The 19,387-nt window shown below is 42.5% G+C and overlaps 2 protein-coding genes across 6 annotated transcripts in view; one reads left to right on the forward strand and one right to left on the reverse strand.

The window, feature by feature from the left end:
• Nucleotides 1-6,868, reverse strand: part of klhl17 (kelch-like family member 17) — a 19,486-nt gene extending 12,618 nt beyond the window's left edge. Inside the window, exons 1-5 of one of the 4 annotated variants that reach the window (XM_050063815.1) lie at nucleotides 6,558-6,867; nucleotides 5,794-6,100; nucleotides 3,850-4,114; nucleotides 2,994-3,115; nucleotides 2,652-2,873 (exon numbers count right to left, since the gene is read on the reverse strand). In XM_050063815.1, coding sequence (XP_049919772.1) covers nucleotides 2,652-2,873; nucleotides 2,994-3,115; nucleotides 3,850-4,063 — 558 coding nt within the window. In that variant the 5' untranslated portion in view covers nucleotides 4,064-4,114; nucleotides 5,794-6,100; nucleotides 6,558-6,867. The other 3 variants (XM_050063816.1, XM_050063814.1, XM_050063817.1) reach the window with 3 other exon arrangements.
• A 120-nt stretch (nucleotides 6,869-6,988) lies between these two features.
• Nucleotides 6,989-19,387, forward strand: part of noc2l (NOC2-like nucleolar associated transcriptional repressor) — a 26,811-nt gene continuing 14,412 nt past the window's right edge. For both annotated transcript variants that reach the window (XM_050063812.1, XM_050063813.1), the window contains exons 1-12: nucleotides 6,989-7,075; nucleotides 7,490-7,630; nucleotides 7,739-7,922; nucleotides 8,006-8,252; nucleotides 9,089-9,179; nucleotides 9,280-9,358; nucleotides 10,280-10,390; nucleotides 10,487-10,600; nucleotides 10,805-10,993; nucleotides 12,090-12,229; nucleotides 14,492-14,603; nucleotides 18,273-18,386. In XM_050063812.1, the coding sequence (XP_049919769.1) occupies nucleotides 7,032-7,075; nucleotides 7,490-7,630; nucleotides 7,739-7,922; nucleotides 8,006-8,252; nucleotides 9,089-9,179; nucleotides 9,280-9,358; nucleotides 10,280-10,390; nucleotides 10,487-10,600; nucleotides 10,805-10,993; nucleotides 12,090-12,229; nucleotides 14,492-14,603; nucleotides 18,273-18,386 (1,566 nt within the window). In that variant the 5' untranslated portion in view covers nucleotides 6,989-7,031. The remainder of the gene's footprint in view (nucleotides 7,076-7,489; nucleotides 7,631-7,738; nucleotides 7,923-8,005; nucleotides 8,253-9,088; nucleotides 9,180-9,279; nucleotides 9,359-10,279; nucleotides 10,391-10,486; nucleotides 10,601-10,804; nucleotides 10,994-12,089; nucleotides 12,230-14,491; nucleotides 14,604-18,272; nucleotides 18,387-19,387) is intronic.

The following is a 19,387-nucleotide window of genomic DNA, read 5'->3' on the forward strand; positions in this document are numbered from 1 at the left end:
TCTATTGCACGTCTGTCCGTCCTGGAAGAGGGATCCCTCCTCAGTTGCTCTTCCTGAGGTTTCTACCGTTTTTTTCCCCCGTTAAAGGGGTTTTTTTGGGGAGTTTTTCCTTATCCGCTGCGAGGGTCATAAGGACAGAGGGATGTCGTATGCTGTAAAGCCCTGTGAGGCAAATTGTGATTTGTGATATTGGGCTTTATAAATAAAATTGATTGATTGATTGATTGATTGATTCATCCTTTGTTGTCTTTATGTCATGCATGTGATGCTACATTAGTGAAGCATCACCAAAGCAGACGAGTCACGACCCTGCCACGCCTTGCTACTTCCTTCACAGAACAGGCAAAGAAATTTGGGGCATATTTCACAGTTCTGTGAGTCCTTTAGAGCAGCCAGTGCATAAACCCAGCTCTGATGCAGATTTATGACAGACACAGAACAGCTGCAGACAGAACAGGACAGTGAGTCAAAGGAAATAGAGAGGCAGAAGATGAGGGAAAGAAAATTGTTTATTTTTAATCTGTCTTATGCATCTTAACGTTCAGTGTTTTAATGGACAGTGCCCACACACTCCTATGGCAGATTCAGTCTGAGGGCTTTCTACTCCCGTACTGGTTTTACTCCCATGGAGCACAATCTCTTCAGTGGAGATTGGTCCTTAGAGAGATAGGAAGATAATGAGCGAGTGATGCTGGCAGCTGTTTGTTATTTCTATTCACCGACACTTTAAATCATTGTCACCCGGCAAGGCTCAGCAAGGCAATTGTTTGAAACAGTCGCCATTTCATATAAGAGATGATGCAGTTCTCTCCGTTATTGAGACATCGACACAAACCCCCACCTATACAAGGAAAGTACAATTACCAGGCTTATAGTGGCAGTCTGATAGTGTGAGGTTAAATTTTTTTTTTTAAAAGCTGAAACATGAGAAGAAACAAAAGACTGAAAGCAAGAAACATTATAAGAATACCAAAATAATAAAGTTTGTAAAGTACTTAACTTCAGCACTTTTTGACCATTAAAAGTGCAAGCTGTTAGCACAATAGTGTTTTCATGTTCACACTTAAAATCACAGGCCTGTTTAACTCCTGTAATAACAAATAAAACTTCTCTAACATCAGACTTGTAAATCAATTTTCCAGTGCCAGTAGATCCCAGTAGGTGGGACCTACCTTATAAGTTTAGATAAGAGATTGTGCCTACATTATTTCTTTGACCTTAATTTAACCGCCGTGGTTTATCTTTTTTAGGAACACCTTGCTCGACGCTCACTTACAGTAAGTGGCTGTCAGTACAACCACAGTCTGACCTGTTGGCTGCTGAGTGGTTCTTATGTACCAATTGGTGTTATATGCCTTACTAAATAACACTTCAGACATTTATCATGCTTGTCCAGGAATCAAACAAGCAACCTTTTGGCCACAGCAGTCCCACTAGATGGCTAATATTGATTTAGCAAACCTAAATCTAAACATTTCTAAAAACCATGGCAGAAAATAGTCAGGGTAAAATGTCCAAACCAAAAAAAGAAACCCTCCTTGAAACCCCAGAGATATCAGCAATGCTGTTAGCGCTATAAAAAGTACAGCAGCCTTGGAAAACGTCACTGGCTTTGCCTAATTACCACTTCCAGGACAGAAACCACGACATTGCCACTGCTGAGTCCAGCTGATAAATAAGTGAGAGTTTGGCTAAGTTGACCTGCCAGATAAAGTAGTCCATGGCAGCACAGTGGAATCATAAAACCACAGGAGATGTGATTGATGCAGCTAGTTGAGTTACAAGAGAGGTCTTCCTAATGAATGCTGAAAACACAACAGCATGCTTGTGGCCACTTCCCTTGGGGAGTCTCTATTGTGAAGCACAAACACAGGCATGTACAGGATGCTATGCTCATAGTGTGGAGAATGTGATAAACAATATCCATCCATCCACTGGGGGGAGGGGTCCTATCTGTAAGAGACGTTAGGGAAAACCTGTCTGTGGGAGGAGGAGGCTGGAGAAAACCCACACTAGCACAGAGAGAACATGCAACTCCACACAAAAAGGCCAAAAGCTGGCCAAATGAACACAGAACCTTCTTGCTGTGAGGCGAAAGTGCTAACCACTACTACGCCCTTCAGCCTGTGATGGAAAAAAACTATGCGGGGAACTTAATTAAGTGCCTCTTTAGTATTACTGTGTGTTTATCTTTGATGTTTTGTTTGGCATATTTCTAAACAATAAGGTGGATTAATCAAGTTGAGTCATTAAAGTAGTAGGCAGCAAGTTATGAGCCCAAAATGAATAACTGTCTGTCATGTATTCATAGTGAATGACATTTTTAAGTAATAATAGCTCTCACCAGTTGTCTCAAAGTAAACAGGATCAGATATGCTTTTGTCCAGTGGACACTGGCTTCTACATTGAAAGGGTATTCTACTTTCACACCCATGTTCATACCCATAGCTGTGGTGACAGGTTATAACAACTCTGCCAAATCTAATGGTAAGCAAATTACCGGTGTGACTGACAAGCTGAGGACGCAATTACCAGAAGACAAATCTGACAACTGTTTCCCACTATGAATACGCCACCATTAAAAGTGCTTCCTTTAAAAAGCAGCAGTTGGCAGAGGACACAGCAGGAGCCACAGAAAGCATCACCCTTACCTGTTTCAGTGGCAGCAGCATAAACTCCTCTGTCTTGGACACCTCCACAAAGTGCTGCAGGACATACTTGTGTGCAGACTTGAGCAGGTCGCTGCAGGAGTGTGTGTCAGCGAAGCCTCGGATGCCCAGGCAGTTGGAGGGGTCCAGCTGGCTGAGGAGGAACTTACAGCAGGCGTCCCGCACCCCGTTGAGCTGCAGCAGGCTCGCTGCTGGGAGCAACGTCTAAGAGGAGAGCAATTACAGGTGGAAGTACACTGTTTGCGCTTTGATGAATGGGGGTCAAGTGAAAAGTGCAATTTAACAATCTTGTCTATAAATCTCTATAAAAGTCTTTTACCGTACCTGCACATTGCCTTCCCCGACCACGATCTCTGCTGTGTAGGCATACTGGACCAGCTGCTCCAAAGCCTGAGGGTCGATGTCATGGAGGGTTACATGAGTCTGCCGACTCTCCGACATCTCATCTGCATGTGCAAGAAGAGCCGTTACATTTTTCCTGAGTTATAAACACTAAAACTCTGGCTGATATATTTTCCTCACTGTTAAATCATGCTGACATGTTGCAGCTCCTAATGTATACAGTACTGCTGCCAAATGTCAAACGTTTATCTTTTGCTGTCCATTTAATCAGTCGTTTTAACAAAGTTGTTGAACTACTTGAAATTCTTGAGTCTACGCACACTTGCCCAACATAGGTGTTCCTGCAGAACTCTGTGTCAGGAGGCTCCAACATCAGCAGTAAAATGTTGCTCTCATTTTTTGTTTCTCTTTCACTTATTATTAGTTAGAAGAAATTGCAGGCACAATATCTGCAGGGGAGCTGTGGCTTGCTGTTTGGAAGATCATGAAAGATCTGCAGATTGTGTTAAATGGGCTAATTAGTGACTGGGACAGACGAGAGGTAGCCTAGCAGCTGAGTCTCAAAGCCAGACAACTGACTGTCTAGAGACACATTGTACCCTCACAAAGGTTTAGTGTCAGGAGGAAATATGAGACTCACACACACCTCATCTGACCACCTGTGCCCCAGACAGGAAGAAGGGGAAGGAAGCGATGATGCTGAAAGGATGAGGTGGCGTTCACTGCACACGCTAGTTGTTGTGTTATCAAATTCTGAGCAACAGAGCAAATTGATGCTCAGTTTGATGTCGGAGCTTGAAATGTCTTCAGGCATGCAACAAGCAACAGCTGAACTCACTGGTAAACATAGCGTGGAAGTAGGGGCTGCAGGATGCCAGCACCACTTTGTGCGCCTTGATCTCTTTGTTGGAGACATGGAGCACAATGTCACACAGAAGGCCACGCTGTCGCATCCTGTTCATGGACACGAAGGAGTCGTGGTAGTGGCGCTTCGAGTTGTGCGAGATGCTGTGGCCATCGCGGTTGAGCAGCTGCATGCCCCCCTCCATCATGGTGCCTGATCTGGCGGTCGCGGGCTCTTGCCTGGGCCGCGCTCTGGGCAACTGAAACATGCAAAAAACATTTTCGTGTCAATTAATACCAAAGTCATTAACATACTGTAGAAAAATGTCTCACCTGGGAGGGCTTAGCTGATCTGCTGGGAGGCAGGTATTATGACAGGTGTCCTGAGCAATCATTGTATTGTTGCTATTGTAGTACCCATCCTGACAGCGTTGACAAGAAGCCTACCAGCATGACAGAAAACTCAGCACAGTTACAAAGTGTAGTAGGTTGGCTGGCCTGATTATTTGACATTCAGTGTCAAGACTGATTACATCACATTATGACACTAGGAAGGTAGGGAGATGAACATTATTACTTGAACTGAATTCAGATGCTTCTCATCTGTTGGACAGTCTTGGTTTATCTTATTGCAATGAATTCTGTCTAGGGAGTTTAATTGCATTAGAATTAGCTGTGAATCCCCCAACCTCACCCCAGCTGCAGCCTCGGGTAAGCAGGGTGGGAGGAGAGAAGGATGTAGCTTTAGTTAGTCTTTTCCTTTGTACTCTCATCCGCCCTGCTCTCAGATGGAGAACATACTTCAGAACATTGCATAACCATAAACAGGCGGTATCTTGTAAGCTGTTGTCTGATGAATATTTAGGATGGGCTAATGCAAACTACTGGATGAACCAGACTAGAACTAAATTAGAAACATCACAGGCCTAGAAAGAGAATATTCACTCAAATACACTGAATTTGATGCTGCGATCCCTTACAAGTGCAGTGAAACAGGCATATGAGCCGAAGCTAAGTGGTATGACAAGTTTAAAGCCAGGTACTCCAAATTCCTCTGAGAGCTTCCACATAATGTGCTGTTTATAGTCTCCCTAAGTGTCCTCTAGTGATGCTTTGCTTTTCATTTTACATTTTAAATGCATTATTCGTGTTTGTAAATATAAAGAGGGGTTTTCGTAACAATAAAACAAGCTAATTAGAACAACTAGGCAGCCATCAATGAAGAATACTGATCAGTTTGAAGGCCAAGAAACATGACTCTTAAGGCTGAAACACAACATGTTATGGATCCTGATAAAGTTAAGTTTCATATGTCTCCAGCCAAACACACAATTCACTGAGCATAAAGGCATCATAATTATGTTGTCATCTGCTCAGAGGCGCTCTTTCAACTAAATAGTCTGCACTGTCCCACCGAGGACCATCTCAAATGTCACCACAGCTGCCTGGCGACTTGCTTCGGGTCCCATTTTCCAAAACACAATGGGCCACAAAAACAGACCAACCATGTTCCTCTATGAGGGAACAATCTGCTCTCATGCCCGAGGGAATAAGGAGAGACAATGCTGCAAATTGAGACATGGATACACAGGAGGTTGGGGGCAAAAGTGAAAACACAATTGTCACAGCTAAAACTAACAGAGTAAAGCATTTTGCCCTGTCCATCCCAGGCTTGTCTCTTAAAATCTTCTCTCCTCTCTCTGGCTCAAAACCTTGGCTGACATCCACACAAAGACTCTCTTTTACAAACATGCACAATCTTTTTGGGCACACAAGTGCTACACTGTAATCTATTTTGGACAGAAGGATGTTTCTATTCATATTGCCTCCTTATGTGCTTTGAAGAAACCCCAACCCCCACCCCATCTATTTTGAATAACAGCGGCTATCAGCTGCAGCAGCAGCAGCAATAGAGAGAATGGATGTGTCATGTCTTTACCAGTGGTTGTGGTGCGGTTATCCTTGGACGCAGTGTCTTCCTCACAGTGATGGGAGATAAATCAGCAGCTGTCGCAGTCAGATTGGTTTAAAACTGGTCCCAGAGTCCGGCTATCTGTCCATATTCTGACTCAGGCATACGAAATATGGAGAAAGCCTCTGTTTTGTGCTGTATGCGGTTGACGTCAATGCAAAAAACTGCATGAAAGCTGACATCGCTTTGTTAAGGTGGAGCTGAAACTGCCGGAGGTGAAGGTGCCAACGGTGCTCATGCTGTTGATACGTGACACCGTGGGACAGAGGCTTCACTGTGGAAATATACAGGAAGTTGTTTCCTCAGCGCAAATGTCAAACATTTACAACTGATGTTCGTTTATTGACGTGACACAAACGACCTTAAGCGCCTCCTTTTGTCTGCTCGGAGTCCGGAAGTGCGTTCGATAAATAAATCTTAGCGGGCGCGAAAGGCGGGGTTTGACTTAGAAGCACCGTGATTGGTCTGAGTGTGAGCCACCCCCCGCCTCGATTAACCCGGAACACAAATCAAACAAACTGCGAACAGCAAATAAACTCAGTGTTCAAGAATAGACAGATTTTCATTTTCGTTTCCAGTTTTATAGACGATACATACGTGGAAACTGTGCATTCATCATGCTGCCACTAAAATAAAATAAAAGTCACGACCGTTTGAGTCACGATTCATTACATATGGCTAACCAGCTAACGTTAGCTATGCCTAACGGAAGAATTAAAAGTAGGACTCACCACCAGCCGTCGTCGGTGTCGGTGTGACAGCTGTGATTTCTTCCTATTTGTAAGCTTGCCCAGCTTTGTGGCTGTGTAGCGAAACAAACTACAGACTGAAAAGATAACAACCTCTCCTCTGAGGGTCCTCAGCTGTCCGTATCTCGTGGATGCAGCTGACCATTTAATTTAAACTCACGTGCAGCATCAAAACACTGCTTGTTCTTGTACGCTCTACTTTGACAGTGTAATTCGAGGTTGTCGTGCTCGCCGACAGTTTTTCTTTCAATTTTAGTTTCGAATTAAATTTCGATATTAACTAATTATAATGGTTACGCATATTATCAAAAACTAACACAAAAAAATCCCCAACAGTTGTATAAAAGAATTGTGTCACTTTCATTACATGTTTAAACTAGCTAACGGTTTAGCACCCGTGAAACATAAAACCAACTCCTTCGTTTTGCACCGCGGCATTGTGGGTATTGAGGTCTGATGGTGTCACGTTTTGGATCCAGCATGGCAGCTAAACAGAAGAGGCATGTGGCTATTTTCTTTACTTTTTTCTCTGTATGACGAGTTTTAACGGCAAATTTGTATCGTTTTTATAAGTCAAAGTGTTGTCAGTCCAGTCGGTGTATTTGTAGCGTTTCAAAGACTCGTTTTAGCTAATATTGTTTGAACTAGCGTCCCAGCTACCCATGCTGTTAACGCTAGCTTACTGTTGGGGCTAGCTTAGTTACATCAAACGCCAGCTACATGTGAAATATATTCTCTTTGAAATGGACTATTCATGAATGTTAATGGAGACTTTTACAGTTAGTTAACTGTCAAGCTGGCAGCTAACCAATAAAACGTTTTCGTTGGAGCTGGACGCTGTAGATGTTTGAAGATTGCTCCCACATGTTGGCCAACTTATTTCATCTGTTGAACTGTTGACTTTTATTTTGTAGGAAATTGGAAGACCTCAGTGTGGATGAGTTCATGCAGTCAGGCTTTGACTCTGAAGGTGAATCTGAAGAAGAGACTCCGAAACAGAATGGACTCAATAAAAAGAACAAGAAGAAAGGTCTGAAATCTGCAGCCCTTCAGACGTGAGTCCTTTGCATATAGTTCTTATACATAATATCATTGTTATGCTGGTTATAACAACATCAAAACCTCTCAAGGCCAGGCAGTCAACTCGTGTGTTTTCTCTATAGGGATGATAAAAAGAAAGGCAAGGCCAGTGAGCACAAGGAGCAGCTGTCCAGGTTAAAGAACAAAGATCCAGAGTTCTACAAGTTCTTACAAGCAAACGACCAAACGCTCCTAAACTTTGACGACACAGACAGCTCTGAGGATGAGGATGAGAAGAAGTATCACAAGTTGCCATCTGCGCTGGAGGTAGGCTGGCTGCTAGTGTGTGAGGTCATGATGACTTCTCTTGTGAAAACAAAGATCTTCATAGTGGTGTGTTTTGCATGTAGGAGGCCAGCTCTGGTGACGATGAGGACGGGGATGATGAGGAGGGTCAGAAAGCTTCAAAGAAATCCAAGAAGGCAAAGAAGTCTATCAAAGTCACAGATAAAATGATTGAGGAGTGGAAAGCTGCTATGAAGAAGGAACCCACAGCTCGTCTCTTTAGAGAGGTCACCCAGGCATTTAAGGCTGCTGTGGCTACAACTAAGGGTGAAGGAGTTACTCAGTGTCGATACAAAGTGGCCGACAGCTCAGGTAAAACACCATGTTGGATATGTGATTTTAAACTGTAGTAGTTTGATTGAAAATTTATAGCATCATCACTATGATGATACACTTTAATTATAAAAATATTGACAGTAACTGCTGTAAATAAAATGCAGTCAAGACTCTGTAACAATCTGATTTAATTTAGGAACTCTCTGATCAAAAATACATAACTGAGCAGATATTTAATGCCAGCTTTCAGTACTTGGCACATATCAGTCATTACCAATAAAGCATTAAGTCTTACTTTCAGCACATATTGAAATGTTGTTTAGGTTGCTGTTAAAATTTGGGTTATAGCAGTATTTTTTTTAAGTGCTCCCTGTAGTAATTCTAAAATGTTCAGCGTAAATATCAGTGGTGTAGCAATGAAGCTTGAAATTGGCATTGTGGTGATTTTCCTGTTTCATACATTTTTGTACAATAAAAAGAGCGCCTGCACATTATGAGTAATCATAAATCACAAAGTATAGGCACTTATTATATTTGTGTTATTGACTATAACATATTAAAGCATATCAGGATCCTACCTTAACAGTGCACATGATACAAAACACCAGTGGTTTACAGCAATAACAAGATTATTTAAGATTATTATTTTCAAGATTAACCAGATATGGTTGCAAAAACGGGAAGCTTTTATTTCAGCTCCACGACCTCAACACTGCACTGTTTCACTGATTTGTAATGAAAATACACAGTTTGATATTTAATTAATCTTAATGTATTAAATTGAGAGTCTTGCACTTAAATGATACAATACAATTAAACATTCTACACTCAACAAATATGCATAAATATCTCTTTCCCTGTCCTGTCTGCAGTGTTCAACGCCTTGGTCTTGTTCTGTATCAGAGATATTTATGTGGCCCTGCAGAGGATGCTCAACCTCAAGCCAGAGAAAGACCAGAAAAAGTATGAAATGCATATCACATTTTCTGGCTTGATCTTGATAGTCTAAATGTAGCTGTGGAAAGACGGTTCACTTCACTTGTTTCCTCTGTTTTGCTCTTAGGCTAGTGCTCCCGTCATCTAGTCCAAGGTGGCAAAAGAATCAGATCGACATCAAGATGTATCTCAGTGGAGTAGTTCAGGTTTGTTTTGCTGTTCACTTAAAGTGTTTCTCCTGTAGCCCCTTTTACACATGCACTGCAAGCCTGAAATGATCTTGATATAACCTGGAGGAGCTGTATGTTAGAACGCAGATGTCCGAATCAGTTGAAATTGGACATTAAACAGACTTTACCCTGCCAGCTACCCAGCGAAAAGTCTGTGTAATGTCAGATTGATCTCATGTGTGATTGGAACAGGTAATCATCTAGAGAATTCAGTGAGTGAGTGAGTGTGTTGATGACATTTCTATCATTCAGCTCACATGAAATTGGAAGAAAACACATCTAAAGGTGAAGAGGAACAGGAACAGGAACAGGAGTCATTTACACAAAGACAGCAAAGATAATGTCTAAGTGGAGAGACGAGGAGATTCTGAAACTTCATTTGGTAGAGACCGAAGCTGAAATCGTCAGGCAAATCAAAGGAACAGGAAGAGACTCTGTTTTTTATCACCAAATTACAAACCGGCTACATGACCGTAGTGTAACACGGTCTCCTGAACACGCTACCCAGGCACCACCCCCTCGCCTAAACCCAACAGAAAATTTCCAGTTGGTGAGAAGTTTCTCACACTGACAGTCTCCTTTTGTGTGCCGCATGTGTGAAAGGGAAACTTTGGATCACATTTGGACCTGATTCCTTGATTGTCCAAAGTTCATAAGAGAAAGTGGCTTCTGTGTCTGTCTATGCTTTTCTCCCTTTGAGTTCTGCCTCTTGTATCTTGTTGGCTAGACAGGACGACATTCAGTAGATGAAATGCAGAGAAATTAATATTTCATTGAACATAACATGATTCATTTTTAACAGAGCTGTATATGTCATGATATTTCCCCCCTCTTCTCCCTCATCCTTTTCCTCTGTTTTCCTCAAAACATCTCTGTTGTCTTACTCTCCACCTGCAGCTGTTATCCTGTCTAACTGAGGCCACAGTCATCAGTGCTGTCCTGAGGCATGCCAACCAGCTCGTACCTTATTACCTTTGTCTACCCAAACAGTGTCGTCACCTGGTTAAGGTAAGGCATAAGTTACCACAGGATGGCATGCATTTTTATCCTTAATTGAACCCAGCAAAGTAGTTTTAATGAGCCAACTCATGTCTTTGTGTGTAGCAACTGATGAAGCAGTGGAGCACGGGGGAGGAGACAAGTCGGGTTCTAGCCTTCCTGGCCCTCAACAAAATGTGTAGACACAAGCAGGAAACATACCTGAACCCTATTCTCAAGGTGAGCTAAATGCAGAGTAATACAGGATCAGACTGGATGTAAAATGGAGTAGGAATTGCGTGGAGCGGTTTCTTGAAAGAGAGTTTATTTTCTTTTTAATCTGATGCTCGTTCCAAATCCTTCACACCACACCTAGCTTGTCTAACCAGTTCATATTTTCATCTGTCTTTCATCTGCTTATGATGTTTTTCTTTCTCTTTGCAGCAAATGTACATTTCGTACGTACAGAACTGTAAGTTCACATCTCCCAACGCGCTGCCCATGATCAACTTCATGCAGCGGACTCTAACAGAGATGTACTCCCTGGACACACAGACCACTTACCAGCACGCCTTCATCTACATTCGACAGCTGGCCATTCACCTCAGGAACGCCATGACCATGAAGAAAAAGGTTGGTTGTTGACTGTGTGTATGTACTTTGGAGACTCTGTAACTTGGTATTTCTACTGGATGGGTGTAGTTTTGCAGGACGCAGCAGTGCACGCTTTAGCAAGCTCCATAATTATTTTGGTTTGCTGAAAATGAGAAATCTGACTGAGTTGTCAAGTATGGGCTAATTTTATTTCTAATGCTTGGAAGATGAGGCAAACTAGACTGAATAATACAGAAGTATGAAGGCATACAGAATATATTGTTCATGTTTTCCTCTAATTTCTATACTGATGAGTGATCAATATATTTTAGCAAGGTTTAGTTGTGCATATTTAGCAGTATAATGTTATGAAGATCAATTATACAATATCAGCAGTCATGTAAAAGTCATTTGAAAATCTGCAGGGAAGTTTAGTCATTGTTGCAGCCTGCCAGCAGCGCTGCGGAGCAAAATAGGTGTGTCTTCACAAATTAATGATAACAAAAAGCAAAAATGCAAAAAGTCTCTGTTTGAAGTTACAATTAGACATGAGGACTCCTGTAGGTTTAATCTTGGGGTTAAGATTAGGTTAATAAAGAACTTTTCAGCACACAGTTTTGCTAGCTTATCCAAAAACTGACTAGATGACTCAGTGCAAGCCGACAAGAGCGCACATCACGCGCACACTGCCCCCGAGTGAAAGTTTTTAGGGAGTCTCATGCTCAGGCAGATGGTCAGCTTTTGCACTTTTGAACGCTTTGAAGAGACACACTTTAACATTTATAGACACATTTGAAATGCTTCCTTGGATGGCAGGGACACAGGTATTGGAAGACTTTTTTGTCAGTTTACAATGAGTGATTTAAGATTATTTTCATATTATTCTTAAAAACTTAAATTGACTTAAACATCTAATATATTGCAGCAAAAAGCTTCTTTCTGGCATCTTCATGTTATACACACCAGCCTGATGTTAATGACTTTTCTTGCTTGATTGTTCTTCTCCTAAGCACAACACATCACAAAAAGGAGCACATCATTAAATAAACACATAAGAATTCAGTTCTTACGGAGCTTTACAGCCTTTTGATGCACCTCTATTATGACACTGACTCTCCTTGTGTGTGTTCTGTAGGAAACGTACCAATCTGTGTATAACTGGCAGTATATCCACTGTCTGTACCTGTGGTGTCGAGTCCTCAGCACCCTGCACCCTAGTGATGTACTCCAACCTCTCATCTATCCACTCTGCCAAGTCATAAACGGCACCATCAAGTAAGTGTATTTATATGCAATTTTATCATTTCAAGTTGTTTGAAAGGTCCAGTGTGGAGGATGGAGGGAGATTTATTGTTAAAAATGGAATATAATGTTCATAGTTTTGTTTTCTTTGGTGTATAATCACCTGAAACTAAGAATTATTTTGTATGCACTGTCGCTATATAACTCAGGACTTAAGCACCTGTCCCTCAATCCCCCCTGTCTGTCCCTTACTTTCCCCTTGACACACTACGGTGTATCACGGCCCTCTCTGGCTCATATTAGGAAGTTTTTCCAATAAAGGCTAATAGGCTAGTCTCCAGGGAGGGTGGGTGACGGTCACAACCACGCACAGTATGGGTATAAAATACTTGACTGCAAGATTAACAGTGCATCAATCTTCATAAAAAGCTTACACCCTTTTGTGGCGCTAAGCTACGAAGACTAATGCAGACAGGTTTGAAAAGAAAAGAAAAAAAGAAGAAAAAAAAATGAATTATTTTGTTTTTGTTAACCTCAAATGAGCCGTTTATATCTACAAACAAAGCAGGTCATCTTCCACGAAATCCATCTAGTTGTTTCTACAGTAGCCCAGAAGGGACAAACCAAACACTGGCTCTGGATAAGGCCTTTTGTGATTAGCGTTTTCACATCAGACACTGTAGTTCTTCTACAGGCTTGGCACACGGGAGAAGTTTCAGTTTTAAAACCTCACCATTCAATACCACTATATCCCACAACTGGACCTTTAAAGTTTCAAGCAATCGAGTAATTGTGTTTAAAGATATTTGGTTCATTGTAAAGTAAGGCAAGTGAATCAAATTTGTAAAATGACTCAATTATCAAAATATTTGCAGATTCATTTTCTGTCTCGTTTCAGGTCTAAACAAAAATCTCAGCACTTGCCAAATTTAAAATACAACAATCTTTAGTCATAATTGATTATTCAGGTGTTTTTATGTGACAAAATCTATTTCGTCCTTGCAGTGTTCACCACTAGCAGGGCAAAAGTATCTGTACAGTTTTTGTTAGTGTCTGATGAACCTTAAAGTTGTGGATCTATGGATCTGACTCTTCCCAAATCACACTCATGTGCTCACCAATACTTGAAGCAACATGCCGCCATCAACACCTGCGTTTTTGTTCACGCAGAGCTTCTTTTGTTCTGAACTCCATATCAACACTACCTTCACACATTGACATAAAGCTCACAGCAGCAAATGAACAGCGCAGAACTGAGAATAAAGGGTCTCCTGCTGTGACAGTACTGTTTGAGTGACAGAATGGCTGCTGGCAAAAAGTGATAAATAAGGCGAGATTATGCACAGAGGATTGCAGTGTTGCTGAAAATACAGTCATGGAGGGTGGGAGCGAATAATTTTAAACAGTGACGGGTGTGAAGCGCTGAAACAAACGGATCCGCACACCAAGTAGCTCCTTTAACAAGAATTGTAATGCTGTGTAAAGTTTGAAGCACCAGGCTCTTCCTCAGACTTCTGATAGATACAAAGAGTTAGCCACAATGCATTTACTCTTTTCTTTATTCATTTATTAAACACCAACAGACATGTCAATATTGAGTTATATGGTGAATATGATGATACACAAAAAAACCATGCACATGAAGTGGTAAAAGGGCTCAAGGTAAAATAAAAACATCCTTTTTAAACAGGAACTGTGCAAATTTGCAGGAAAGCCCAATCAGTCTTTTTTCAGCATTGGCAGTATAAAAACAAAATCGGGGAGTGTAGCAAAATGCCGTACACCTACTTTTGTTTATACAGAATGCGCCTTTTTTGGGGCAATGGGGGGCGTGAGCAAGTAACAAAACGTGTAGCTCAGCGTGTGACGTAAACAGTGACGTGGGAGGGAAGCCGCGGCTGGTCAGTTCTTCTGCGATCCTGTCGTAAAGTCCACTTTGCTCTCTGCCTAGCCGGAATCAGTTGCCAGTAAAGCCCAGCATACACTGTACTCTTTGATAACCAAATTCCTAAAAATATGAGAATTTGTATGCATACAGTATATTTAAAAAAAATAAATATTGGACAAAGCTTCATGTAGTACCTATTTTTTTTATTCACAGATAATGATAGTGGTGTCAGAATTTGTTATTAACTGTCACTTTCTTAAATTGTGGCAGAGAAACTTCAGCAGCATCCTAACGTTAATTTTATGTGCAGCATAACATCTCACTTATTGGTGTGAAACCACCGTGTCACTGTACATTTTGCCAACAGCAGGTGGAGACACTGACCACGGTTTTCTCTCCCTGAACAGGCTGGTGCCCACATCCAGATATTACCCTCTGAGGATGCACTGTTGCAGAGCCCTCACCCTGCTGTCCAGCAGCACCAACACATTTGTACCGGTCCTGCCTTTCCTCCTGGAGGTAAGACTTCCTGTCGTCTCCAGAAACCAGCGGTCACAGTGGATAAATGTGGATCTGACAGGATCAGTGCAGCCTGTGTCAAGTTTCCAGTAGTTAAAAATGTTTCTCTCACCATTTCACTGAACTGAGAGACCTCAGATAGTTTGAAATGATGCAGAACAAACAACAGTCAGTTGGTTTTCTTTGTCAGAAACGGAAACAGTGAAAAGGTAGATGTGATGAAATGTTCCGTCGGTGGCTTGCTGTGGAAAACATCAGTGGCGTATGAAATGCATTTTGGTCTCAACGGCCACAACTGAAGGAGCCCTGGAGGAAACACTTTGAAGGATAGGTGTGTGTGTGTGTGTGTGTGTGTGTGTGTGTGTGTGTGTGTTGTGTGTGAGAGTGTGTGTGAGAGTGTGTGTGTGAGTGTGTGTGTGAGTGAGTGAGTGAGAGAGAGAGACACCTTTGCTATCAGACCAATCACAGGTCACCAACTGACAACATTTTCTCCAGGTCAGGTGTTAAGCACGTGATTGTGCGGTCTGTGTGTCCTTTGTGTGCAAATGTGCAAGTGTGTATGCATGCCGCGGGGCGGTGTTGTGGTGTGCTGGAGGAGAGCAGTGTGCTGGCGACAGCAACTGGCTCAGCCCGCTCAGATTGGTCAGTGCATGCCTGTTGTGTGTGTTTGTTTTATAAGCATGTATGTATGTATGTGTGTATGCGCATGCAGCAGTTTCACCAAAGTGATAAAGACTCGGTTGTGGTTTACACTCTGGTCCCAACACGCTGTGCACACCACATCCTCTCTGCTTATGGCCCACTCTCCACCTCTTTTTCCCCGTGCACACTCCGAGCCCCCTCCCCTAACCCCCAACAGCAAACCGTGTTTATTTGTGACGCACGATATTTCCTGTGTTTTTTCTCCTTTACTGTTCCCCTTGTTAAAGCACTGTTAAAGGCAGGCTGAGGTACGCTGCTACTGTTTTAATTAGAGCAGCAGAAGCAGCCCCTTCCTCCTGTGTGTCTGTGCCTGTGTGTGTTCTCGCATCTCTGAGGGGGGTGTATGATTTGGAGCTTCCTGCTTCACTAGCTGTGCGTGTATATGTGTGTGTGCCTTTGTGTGTGTGCGTGCATGCACCAGGGTTGGCCCATGCCTTCCCACTTCCCCCTGGCTCCCCCGCAGACCGCCACCACATCCTATGTTTGTACAGACAGCACCGGCCAGGAGCGTTGCTCTGCTGCGCGCACTGAGCACAGTAACGACCACACACACACACACACACACACACACACACAAACGCACAGAGATACGGGGAGTCAGAAATAGCTTGATACACAAATACAAGACAGAAATTCACTTGCGCATTGTGGGCAGATGTGAAAGCTGAAGCTTGTAGACAAATAGCCCACACGCTGGCTAGAATGTACTTTCACAGACTAAGATAGAAATGTGTCATCTCTGTAACACTGCAATATGTAAAATAACTGTGTACAATGATAATTATCATAAAGGAGAGGGATGCTGATGTAATATTACTGTACACTGTACCTGTGGTTGTTCACTTGGTTGACCTTATGAATAAGTGACAAGAAGAAAAATGTTGATTTGTCAAATGTATAAAAAGCTAACTTCGGATACTGAGGCGCTACAGAACACTGTACGCCAACAGCACAACAGTTTCTTTCCACCGGTCTGTAACACCAACCCGCTTCACCAGTAAATTATGTATTCTTGTAATTTGAATAAACACAGTGAACATGTAAATATCTGTCAAACATAATCTGAGCATGCTGTAGGCACTGTACATTAGGGATGGGCATTGTAAATAATTTCTATATTTGAGTTGTCACATTAGATTTTTACTTGTACGTGCAAAAAAAAAAAAAGAACAGGGTTAGGGTAGCACATCTTCCTAGCACACAGCGAGTGATCGAACCTTGTTAAAAAATGTCCAGATTTGCTACAAGCGATAGCAACATTCAGGAAACCTATCAAGCCCTGAGCGAGCCTAGGCAATGGTTTGCTGTCGTTCTGAAAATAGGCTGAGGTGCACGAAGCTTCGCGAAAATAGAGCCAGCGTGAGCAGTTTTTCAAAGAAGCGACGCATTGATATGTACTGTCTGTTCGCTGACGCACAGAGCAGGTTAGGCATCTTTATTGGGAAACACTGAAACAAGCTAATGTTCGGTCATATGCTCATTTGCAGCGTGACGAGTTAGGTAGAGGTGTTAGCCTGGTGTTCTGAGCTGTGGGGTCTGTATAGATTAGCTGTGATACGGAAGGTAATGTCACATAGCTTGCACTGAGAATTCATTTTGTTTATTTTGTTGAAAAATTTTACTCTCAAACATCACTCTGATGCCTGGTAGGCATTGAGTGATGTACACACACATATATATGTATGTACACCAATAGGCCACAACACTAAATCCACTGACAGGTGAAGTGAGTTACACTGATCATCTTGTTACAGTGCAGTGTTCTGCTGGGAAACCTTTGGTCTTGGCATTCATGTGGATGCCACTTGATATGCTCCACCCACCCAAACACAGGTTCAGATCATGTAACCCCCCTAATGGCAACGACTCCCAGTTGCGATGGCCCCCCCGCAGGAAAAAGCGCCATGCCACACTGCAAAAACTTCTCAGGAATGGCCCGAGGACCATGACAAAAAGCTCAAGGCATCAACTTGACCTCCAAATGTCACGTTCCTCAGGCCATTCCTGAGCAGTTTTTGCAGTGTGGCATGGTGCATTGTCCTGCTGGGGGGGCCATCGCCATCAGGGGGGTTCTTGGTCTGCAGCAGTGTTTGGGTGAGTTGAGCGCGTCAAGTAGCATTCACGTGAATGCCAGGACCAAAGGCTTCCCAGCAGAACACTGCACTGTAACAACATGATCAGCGTTAATCACTTCACCTGCCAGTGGCGACTAAATTCATTGAAAGTTTAGTTTTACAAGTTTAATATTTTTAGTTTAATTAAGTTTAATAAAAAGACAATAATAACACATTTAATGTATAGGCGCCTTTTAGAACACTCAAGGACACCTTACAAGACACAGTAAAATAAACAAGTAGCAATGTATCCGTAAATCATAGAATAAACAATTCAGTAATATACAAAGAAAGTTAATAAAAATGACTAGACAGTATCATAATTATGAATTCTAGGTATAAAATCATCATCATCAATATGTGTGTCACCATTAAATCAGACGGAATATGACAGATGTGGGCACAAGACCAGAGGAAGGGGAGGAATGTACAATCGCAGAGGGGAAGCACAGAAAGCAAATCAGGTGAACTGTAGTTAGTATTGTTAGATGTGGTCAGTTGCTGGTGACTATTTTCAGCATAAAGGTGTCACACTGGGCCGTAGAAAACAAGCGAGGAGCAAGAGTGTCTTTATACACCACAAGGCCAGTTTTAGCATAAAGGCGTTCCAGGCGACGGCCTTTAGCTTTAAGCTGGTGTAATGCCGGTGCAAACCAGGAGCAGAGTGGGTCAAAGAGACAGACTGAAAGATGAGCATCTGTATTTTTGACAGGAGTCAAAATCATACCGTTGGGATTTTTACATACCCTGGTATAGCTTAGAACAGCCTACTGTAGTACCAATAAAACTGAGCATTCCTGAGCAGTTGGGTCTGAGTTCAACATTTTTGTTTGTTTATGCCTTTCTTTTACAGATCTTTCAACAGGTTGACTTTAACAAGAAACCAGGGCGAATGAGCAAGAAACCCATCAACTTTGCCGTCATCCTGAAGCTGAGCAAGGTCAACCTGATGGAGAAAGCCTATAAGGTAAGTACTACTGTCATCCACGATTTGTGAGGGTAGATAGGCAGACAGATTATTTCCTCCACTGTTTGGGAGGAGTATTTACTGTGACACTCTGTTTGTGTCGGTGCTTCTGATCTTTCTTGCGCTGAGAAGGAGCAGCAGCTGATCAGATGAGTGGTTCAGGTCCTAGTTAATGTTATTTTCGCGTCGCTCCCTCACACTACGTGTTAGCCTGCGTGTGTACATAAGGGGATTGAGGGCAGTGCTGAAACTGGCCCCCTGTCACCACGCTCAGTCCTGAAGCCAAGAGGATTGCAGCACGGCCCTCTGGGATTATCCCCGCACTCCGCTTGCTAGGGCTGTTTTCACTGCTGTCACCTGGGCAGCTGCCACGAACCCCTGCCTCGCAGACACACAGCAGACCTGACTAAACGAGCACTCATCTGTCTTAACCTGAACAGTTATTAGTGCACAGGGTAGAGAATGCTTCATTTGTATTCAGAAAGAGAGGCAACTATGTCTCTAGTACAGCAAATTTCTGTTTGGGTGTTATTGTGTTTTGTTTTGCCCTGACCAATCAATAGCGAGTGACGTAACTGTCCCACTGTGGGCTTTTTCAGTTGACGTGGACCCCGTGGTAGTGATTTAACTTTTTATGCCTCTGCGCTGACAACAGCTGTGGCGGGAGGCAGTGTTTTTCGACATACAGTGGTGTGAAAAAGTGTTTGCCCCCTTCCTGATTTCTTACTTTTTTGCATGTTTTCCACACTTAAATGTTTCAGATCATCAAACAAATTTAAACATTAGTCAAAGATAACACAAGTAAACACAAAATGCAGTTTTTAAATGAAGGCTTTTATTAATGAGGAAGAAAAAAATCCAAAGCTACATGGCCCTGTGTGAAAAAGTGTTTGCCCCCCAGCTCCTGTTAAAACATAACTGTGGTTGATCTCACCTGAGTTCAATTTCTGTAGCCACACCCAGGCCTGATTACAGCACACCTGTTCCCAATCTAGAAATCA

The sequence above is a fragment of the Epinephelus moara genome, chromosome 16, assembly GCF_006386435.1.
Source record: "Epinephelus moara isolate mb chromosome 16, YSFRI_EMoa_1.0, whole genome shotgun sequence".
Classification (NCBI taxonomy): domain Eukaryota; kingdom Metazoa; phylum Chordata; class Actinopteri; order Perciformes; family Serranidae; genus Epinephelus; species Epinephelus moara.